Here is a 9394-nt window from a genome sequence, read left to right on the forward strand (position 1 = left end):
AAATAAACTTTTATTGCTTTGAATTGCATGTTACAATGTGTCTAATCAAAAAAAAAAATTCCCTTTATATAATAAGAGAATTTTAGTCCTAGTACAAGTCTAAAAAGGTAAAAATCTTCTTTTCTCCTGTAATTATTGATCCATAGTTGATTCTGAACGAGATGCGCGTCGTAATGCCCGGTCGAGGGCGATTATTACAGCCCCCTATCAGTTGTGTATAACTGTCCACCGCATCTCCCGAGGTCTAGAAGTTACACTTGGTCCGGGGTGCGTTGCTTAACCGTATCCGATGTCGGATATATTGTTCATCCTTTCTGGGTCTCGATACGATGGGTCTCTGGCCCTGATTACAACTTGCGGATCCGCGTTCCCCTTTCATCGGGGAATCGGGGCAGACATTGCTTCCAATTTTACCCGGACACAATTTTCATATAAGTAACTTTTAAGAAAACATTCTGTAAAACAATAAAGAACCAATCTGCTTCTTTCATTCCAAATTCAAATACTATATGCTATTTAGAATGAATTAAATCAAACGGTAGGTGGAACAATAATGGTGTTGCTGTTGACTTGCTGGAGATACCAATTACCATGACCCTGAAGGAAAACACGTAACAATAGAGATCCAAATTTTTTGGCCACGGCTCATAATAAAGACGGATGCTTCAAATGCTCACCAAATATGGTCGTTGAAATTTAATTAAGACTTCAGCTCATTATTTTATCTCCTATGGAGTAATCGTACAAAACTTGTTTTAGTGTGTTCACTGAGATGAAGGACAGCCTTAGTGTAACGATAAATTTGTCTTCGTGTAACCTATAGGTCATGGGTTCGAGTTGTAGCAACTGTCACTAATTCTTGTATTTAGGTTATGTTATCTACATCACACATCTTGAGATACAGCTCTTAAAATTATTTGTCCTTATCAGCAAGAACAAGTGCTGCTCGAGGAAGTTAATTACTCTTATCAGATTATGTAAAAGCTTAGAACTTAATATAGGAGAATTTCATTGTGTGCGAGACAAAACGTTAAAGAAGAGTTTTAACTTTTTTAATATTCTCACTACTATCAAATTATGTAAAACTGATTACAGATAAATTATCTGTAGTAATAGTAAATTGTGAAGTGACCTGGTAATTATTGTAGTGAGACTTTTTCTATACATATATTAACCCGCCAAAACGGCCCAAACAAATTTCTGTCCGACTCGTAACCGAGTCGATGCGTCACAGAACCTCTCTTAAGCTTTTCCCTCTCAGAAAACATTCTCTGCTTCTCCATAACCGTTGCAAATTCTCGGCGACACAGCCCCGAATTGAAAGCCCAAACCCCCTATCATCTCCAAGTATTCTTCTTTACAACAATCTCCTGAAAATTTGCCACCAGGAATGCAAAAAACTTCAGTCCCGCCATGTGTTCGACGAATTTCCCCAGAAAGCAGCATGTGCATCGAAAGCTTGCAAAACCATCCATGTGCAAAGCCTGAAACATGGGATTGCATCACAAGGACATCTGGGGAATGCCATTGTGGATTTATACGCCAAATGTGGAGACATGGTTTCGGCTGAGAAAACATTTTTTGGGCTCGAAAACAAGGATAGCACGGCTTGGAATTCGATTTTGTTGATGTATTCGAGACATGGGTTGTTAGAGAATGTCGTAGAAGCTTTTGGGTCAATGTGGAATATTGGTGTATGGCCGAATCAGTTTAGTTATGCTATTGTTTTATCCGCATGTGCTAGGCTAGTGGATGTTGAGCTTGGGAAACAAGTGCATTGTAGTGTGATGAAAACAGGGTTTGAGTTTGATTCCTTCACTGAAGGTTCTCTTATTGATATGTATGCAAAATGTGGTTATTTGATCGATGCTCGGAGGATCTTTGATGGGGTGGTGGAGCCGGACAATGTTTCTTGGACTGCAATGATTTCTGCTTATGTAAAAGTAGGTTTACCTGAAAAAGCGATGGAAGTTTTTGAGGAGATGCAGGAACGAGGGTGTGTGCCGGATCAAGTGGCATCCGTGACCATCATAAATGCATGTGTGGGATTGGGAAGGCTTCATGACGCTCATCAGTTGTTTTCGCAGATGGCTAGTCCGAATGTTGTGGCATGGAATGTGATGATTTCAGGGCATGCCAAGGGAGGGAAAGAGGTGGAAGCTATACAGTTTTTCCAGGACATGATTAAAGCTAGCATTCGACCCACACGTTCTACCTTGGGAAGTGTTTTCAGTGCAATTGCAAGCGTTGCAAATCTGTCCCTTGGCTTACAGGTTCATGCTTTGGCAGTTAAGCAGGGACTAGAATCCAACGTCTACGTAGGTAGTTCTTTGATTAATATGTATGCCAAATGTCAAAAGATGGAAGCTGCAAGTGAAGTATTTAACAGCTTAAGAGAGAAAAATGAAGTGTTGTGGAACGCATTGCTTGCAGGTTATGCACAGAACGGCAGTGCTTGTGAAGTTGTCAAGTTATTCAGGAATATGAGACTTTCTAGTTTTGAAACTGATGAATATACTTACACTAGCATACTGAGTGCATGTGCTTGTTTGGAAGATGTGGAAATGGGGCAGCAGCTTCATTCTATTATCATTAAGAATAAATTTGCATCTAATTTATTTGTCGGAAATGCTGTAATAGACATGTATGCCAAATGTGGTGCTCTAGGTGACGCCAGGCGGCAGTTTGAGCAAATGCTAACTCGAGATAATATTTCTTGGAATGCGATAATAGTTGGATATGTTCAGCAAGAAGAAGAAGAAGAGGCTTTTATCATGTTCCAAAAAATGGTATTGGAGAGAGTTGTTCCTGATGAGGCATGTTTGGCTAGCGTACTCAGTGCCTGTGCCAATATACAAGATCTCAATAAAGGGAAACAAGTTCATTCCCTGCTGGTGAAATATGGCCTAGAAAGTGGCCTTTTTGCTGGAAGTTCCCTTGTTGACCTGTATTGCAAGTGTGGTAATGTAACTTCTGCCAGTGAGGTTTTCTTTTGCCTTCCTGATCGAAGCGTGGTGTCAACTAATGCTTTAATTTCTGGTTATGCTCAGACAAATATTAATTACGCGGTGCATTTATTCCAGAATATGCTTGTTGAAGGACTAAGACCTTCAGAGGTGACATTTGCTAGTATTCTTGACGCATGTAGTGGCCAGGTTTACATGCTTGGGAGGCAACTGCACTCTTTCATTTTAAAGCTTGGGTTTTCATATGACGATGAATTCTTGGCAATCTCTTTGATAGGCATATATTATAACTCCGGAAGATTAGAAGATGCGAGATTGCTTTTCTCAGAGTTTACAAAACTAAAGAGCCCAGTTCTATGGACTGCTATGATATCTAGCAATATTCAGAATGACTGCTGTGAGGAAGCTTTGCTTGGTTATCAGGAAATGCGCAAGTTTAATGTCATGCCAGACCAGGCAACTTTTGCTAGTGTCCTAAAAGCATGTTCGACCTTGGCTTCTATGCAGGATGGCAGGAAAATCCACTCTCTCATTTTCCATACTGGTTTTGACACAGATGAATTGACCGCTAGCTCCCTAATAGATATGTATGCTAAATGTGGGGATGTTAAAAGTTCAGTGCAAGTATTTAGTGAAATGGTGAGCAAAAAAGACGTTATCTCTTGGAATTCTATGATAGTTGGCTTTGCAAAAAATGGTTTTGCGGAAGATGCACTGAAAATCTTTGAAGAAATGAAGAGAGCATCTGTGAAGCCTGATGATATCACATTCCTTGGGGTTCTCACTGCTTGTAGCCATGCAGGAATGGTATCTGAAGGTCGTCAAATCTTCAAGGATATGACTAGCCGCTATGATGTTCAGCCACGAGTAGATCACTGTGCCTGCATGGTTGATCTGCTTGGTCGTTGGGGTAATCTCAAAGAGGCAGAGGAGTTTATTGAGAGATTAGATTTTGAACCAGATGCTATGATTTGGTCTGCTTACCTTGGTGCTTGCAAAATCCATGGGGATGATATAAGGGGGCAGAAGGCTGCTGAAAAGCTTATTGAGTTGGAACCCCAAAATTCTTCTTCATACGTACTGCTATCTAATATATATGCTTCATCAGGCAATTGGTGTGGGGTTAACTCCTTAAGGAAGGAAATGAAAGAGAAAGGAGTGAGGAAGCCCCCTGGCTGCAGTTGGATTATAGTGGGACAGAAAACAAATATGTTTGTTGCAGGGGATAAATTTCATCCGCGTGCTGGTGAAATTCATGTACTTTTGAAAGATTTGACTGCATTAATGAAAGATGAAGTCTATTTTTTTGATATAGGATCTGTAAGGGATAGTGATGAGCTTGAGTCCATTTTATCTTCATCTCAAGAGTAATCGAAGACCCAAGGATCTATGTTAGATAGACTCAAGCAGAGCTATCCTAGTGATCCTCTTGGCGGAACTGGGTGTTTTCTCCCTCTTGGCGAACTGGATGCTTTCTTATGCTTCATTTAAAATGTCACCAGTCCGCGCTTAAACCCATGAAATGTTCACTAGACAAGCTCTGATACTGAGAATCTATGATGAAGTTCTCCCATTGGTTGGCTGAAGACCTGTCCTGAAGGATAGTTCCTTGAGTGTTGGCTTTAAGGGTTCAAATGTTATTTTCGTTCAACAAAATTTCTTGGTTCATGACAAAGGAACAATACGGCTCGCAAGGTTCTGAATCTTATTTTAATATTTAACAGACAAGTTATGGACACAAATATGGCTTCAAAATCCTGCTCAAAGTGATGAACCTCTCTAACTGATTATCTTGAAGAATTTTGAACGTCTGCACTACCAAAATCCTTGCTTAACTTTCTGTAAGTTACAGCTATTACCTGCTAACAAGTGGTCTTATTTTCTTGTCTTAATGATACGTTCTCCAGAATAAATTGGTCACATTAGTCAGTAAGGCTATAGTGCTATCTTCATGACTGGAACCTATCTATAAAAATATCTTTTTTGTTTCATCTATACATTTGGTGTAAAGATAAGATTCATCTTTTGAAACACAACTGGAGTTCATACACCCTCATTCTGCATTCCTTTGACACCATCTTGACATAAAATTAATGAAATCATTGACTTAACCAAAAAAAAGGATGCCGATAACCCTCCCCTATAGTTCTCGACAGGAGGAAAATAATCAAAAGACCTAAAATTTTGATAGTTGATTACTTTCTTTTTCAGCCTATGTTTATATTATCTTTCTTTTTAATCTCTCATTGCCCTAGATTTCTTTATATGAATTTGCGTCAGTCAGTCGACATTCAAGATATGCAATTAACCAACATCATGGCAATAGAATAGCCAAACAGGCAAGTCCAATAAATATCAAACTGGAAGCTGCAAACTACTTACACCTTGATTGTTCTTCACAATTGGACAAGACCATCACCAAGGAATACGCCATGTGATCCTTGGATATAAAAATCACTAGAAGAAACTGACATCAAATGCATTTTCCCACAAACATAAATGACCACATTCTGGGAGATTGATCACAGCCTACGGTCTAAAAAAATTAGGATTCAAACTTGGACAAGGACAAGGATGGTAATCACATTGAGGGTCCCAAACAGATAAAGAAGCTTAGCAGTTAGCAGATATATTAAAGTTAACGTCCTTCAACATTTGAATAGAAAAAGAATTTCTGGAGCAAGGTGAAAAATTTGAATCATCAGCACTTCCGTCTTTGCTATATGCAGGTTGCTTAGGCGAAGGAAGAATTGTGTCATTGCAGAGCGTGGAAACAATTAGCTGTATTTGGCCTATCATTTGCATGTTCTTGCACACAAAGCAAGCCCACAACGATGCATCTAACAACTTGTGGTTTTTCAAGTGAACCGGCCACCCTTGGATCCGGTAAATCCAGTATCTTCCCTTCATTCCAAAGTTGCCATGCCTAAATTCATTGATGTTTCACTTTTAATTAGTTCTGTCAGGTGAACTAGTAGTATGGAATAGAAGAATATTTAAATATGAGAAAATGAAATATCCTTCCAGTTTTTTACATGTTCCAGGAGGTTGAGAGAGTCTTTGGAGTGAGAAAAGCTGTTGTTTCTTTTACTGCTAATAATCTCTAACAATATGACACCAAAGCTGAAGACATCCAACTTCTCAGAAAACATTCCTTTATTGCATATTCAGGGGACATGTAACCACTGCATTGGAGCACGGAAACTTAATACTCTTTCAGGTCATGACATTTGGCACATAAATATATATAATTAAGACACGACCATGGTGTGGGGGAAGTACAATTTAGTTCAATTGAATTTCTCTGCGATGAACAATACTTACTAGGTACCAGCAATCCTGTTGGTATTTGCTATAGTTTGCTTCCCTCCAAAAATCCTAGCCATTCCAAAATCTGAGATTTTGGGATTCATATGTTCATCTAAGAGAATATTGCTTGCCTTGAGATCTCTGTGAATGACTTTTAGTCGTGAATCACGATGCAGATGAAGAAGCCCTCTAGCAATCCCTTCAATGATGCTATATCGTTGATTCCAGCTCAACGCCGCCTTATCATCTGATCTTGATCCTGCCCAGCACACAAATTAATGACAGAAATTTTGTTGCTTTGGATTCTCAACTCAGTAACCATCATTCATCAAGAAAACTATTACTCTTCTTAATTAGCTCACCGAAGATGAAAACATCTAAGCTTCGGTTGGACATGTATTCATAGATGAGCAACTTTTCCTCCCCATGAATGCAAAAGCCCATCAATTTGACTAAGTTTCTGTGTTGAAGTCTGGAAATTAGTGTAACCTCATTTTTGAACTCCTCTATGCCTTGTCCTGAGCTCCTTGAAAGTCTTTTTATAGCAACCTCTTGTCCATTTGTTAATACCCCCTATATATGAATCACACACGACTTCAACTTATAAGCAAATATGTTTTTTCTGCTGAAGGATGATTAAAACACGCACGTGATACCTTGTAAACAGGTCCAAATCCCCCCTCTCCAAGTTTATTTCGAGGGCAAAAGTTTTTAGTAGCAGTTTCTATGTACTTGAAGCTGAAAACTGGTAACTCTGAACTGCTACCTTGAGTAAAACTTTTATGAAGCAAATTTGCTACTGAAGTGTGTTTTGAAGCTATCCTTCCTCTGCAAGAAGGGATTAAACTCCCAATGCCTGATAAAAGCTAGTAAAAATAAAAAAATTGTCTCCAAAAGGTAGCAAAAAGTTGTGCCTCTGAATCGCTTAAGATCTGTAAAACTTGAATGCGTTTTACCTCTTTTTCTGATCTTCAATATATATAGAGTGTAACCAATAAGAATTAGGCCTACTGTTGCTGAAAGGATAATTGCAATACGGGCTCCCATTTGCCTTCTCTTATCTGCATAACAAAAGGCAACTCGATATAAAAATATAAAATAAAACATGAAGCCTAAATGTGATGCAACAAACATGATGTCTCAGGTTCAAATTCCAGTAGAAGGAAAAAAACTACTAGCTGATTTATTCCCATTTATCTAAGCTTTGGTGAGCATAATTTCCTGATATCTGTGAAAGTAAGCATGTGCCTGGTGAAATAGTTTAAGTGTGCGCAAGTTGGCCCATACATCATTATCATTTAAAAAATCTAGAATGTGAATCCATCAAATTATTAGAGATGGATAACATAGGCAGACTACTAACCTTCGTGATCATAGAAAACAACAACAAAAAAACCAGTGAGTTCCTATAAGTGGGGTCTGGGGAGAGTAAGATGTATGCAACCTTACTCCTACCCTGGAAGGGCAGAGAGGCTATTTCCGATAGACCCTCGACTAAAGAGAGGATTAAAAAGAATGACAACAAGTACGAACAACGACAAGATAAAAAGAAAATCGAAGCCAAGATAACAGTTAAAAGCTAGGTAGTAATAGCAATCTATGAATAAAAAGATATCATACTAACAGTAATGCTATCGAACTGAGGAAGACAAAGGAAATGCTCGACTACCTACTAATCTTCTACCCTAATCCTCGACCTTTATACCCTCCTATTAAAGGTCATGTCCTCAGTAAGCTCGAGTTGTGCCATGTCCCGCCTAATCACCTCTCCCCAAGACTTTTTAGGCATATCTCTACCCTTTTTGATACCCACCATGGTTAACCTCTCGCACCTTCTAACTGGGGCTTCTATGCTTCTCCTTTTAACATGCCCGAACCATCTCAACCTTGCCTCTCGCATCTTATCCTCCACGGAGCCACTCCCACCATATCCCGAATAAATTCATTCTTAATCTTATCTAACCTGGTATGCCCACATATCCACCTCAATATCCTCATTTCAGCTACTTTCATCTTATGGACATGAGAGTTTTTGACCAGCCAACACTGTGCCCTATACAACACAGTCGATACAATGTTTTGAATAGCGTGAGGCGACAAAAAGCGATGAAGGCCCGCTTCACTAAGGCGAGAAGCGAGAAGCGTAGCGCTCGTCTTTTTGATGTGAAGTGCCAATTAATACAAAATATAAAATATTAAATTGGCATATATAAATAACCAAAAACTCAATAACAACAACATATTAGTAAATATATAAATTCAACTCAATAGATAGAAATCAAATATTTTAATATACTATTTATAGAGAGAAATTAATTGTAATTAAACAGAGAAAATAACAGTTAATTGTAATTGTAATTATAGAGAGAAATTAATATGCAAGTAATTGTTTATTAAACTGGAAAAAAAAATCAAAAAAGAGAAACAGAAGAAGAAAGAAGAGCAAAAGCGAAAACAGAGGTGAAAGAAAAGAAAGAAAGAATATTTATGCTGGAAATCAGTTGTTGCTGGAAAGAAGAAGAACAAAGAAGACTTAATACCTGAAAAAGAAAAAGAAAAGAAAAGAAAGAAGAGAGGCTTACTGCCGGAAAAGACGCCGGAAAGACAGAGGCTTACTGCCGGAAAAGAAAAAGAGAAGCTTACTGCCGGAAAAGACGCCGGAAAAACAGAGGCTTACTGCCGGAAAAGAAAAAGAGAAGCTTACTGCCGGAAAAGACGCCGGAAAAACAGAAGCTTACTGCCGGAAAAAGAAAGAGAAAAGAAAGAAGAAGAAAAGAAGAAAGAAAGAAAAAAGAGGCACTTGGGAGTCGAGAAAACCCTAACTTTTATTTAAGTCTCTTCATTTTTTTTAAAAAGCGACGCCTCTGTCGCTACCTCGCCTCTCTCTCCTCGCCGACGCTACTTCGCCTCGTCGGCGCTTTTTTAAAAACGCATCGCAATAGACCAAAAAAATCGTCTCCGCGTCGCTACTCGCTATTAGCGACGTAGCGAGCGCTATTTACAACACTGAGTTCGGTTTAACCACTACCTTTAAGTTTTAGCGGTACATTCTTATCACACAACTTCGGAACCGAGCCTCCACTTCATCCATCTTGCACCGATACGATGCGTGACATCCT

General features: G+C 38.9%; 1 protein-coding gene and 1 pseudogene across 1 annotated transcript; one reads left to right on the forward strand and one right to left on the reverse strand.

Annotated features, from left to right (window-relative positions):
- Positions 1-1075: 1075 nt before the first annotated feature.
- Positions 1076-6705, forward strand: LOC104244845 (pentatricopeptide repeat-containing protein At3g09040, mitochondrial). Its single transcript, XM_009800347.2, has 3 exons — positions 1076-4807; positions 5696-5852; positions 6452-6705. Exon 1 carries the CDS (start codon positions 1224-1226, stop codon positions 4335-4337), a length of 3114 nt encoding a protein of 1037 aa, XP_009798649.1. The 5' UTR covers positions 1076-1223; the 3' UTR covers positions 4338-4807; positions 5696-5852; positions 6452-6705.
- Positions 5697-7468, reverse strand: LOC104244849 (G-type lectin S-receptor-like serine/threonine-protein kinase At1g11330; annotated as a pseudogene).
- Positions 7469-9394: the final 1926 nt, after the last annotated feature.

Source organism: Nicotiana sylvestris, chromosome 4, assembly GCF_000393655.2.
Source record: "Nicotiana sylvestris chromosome 4, ASM39365v2, whole genome shotgun sequence".
NCBI classification, from domain to species: Eukaryota; Viridiplantae; Streptophyta; class Magnoliopsida; order Solanales; family Solanaceae; genus Nicotiana; species Nicotiana sylvestris.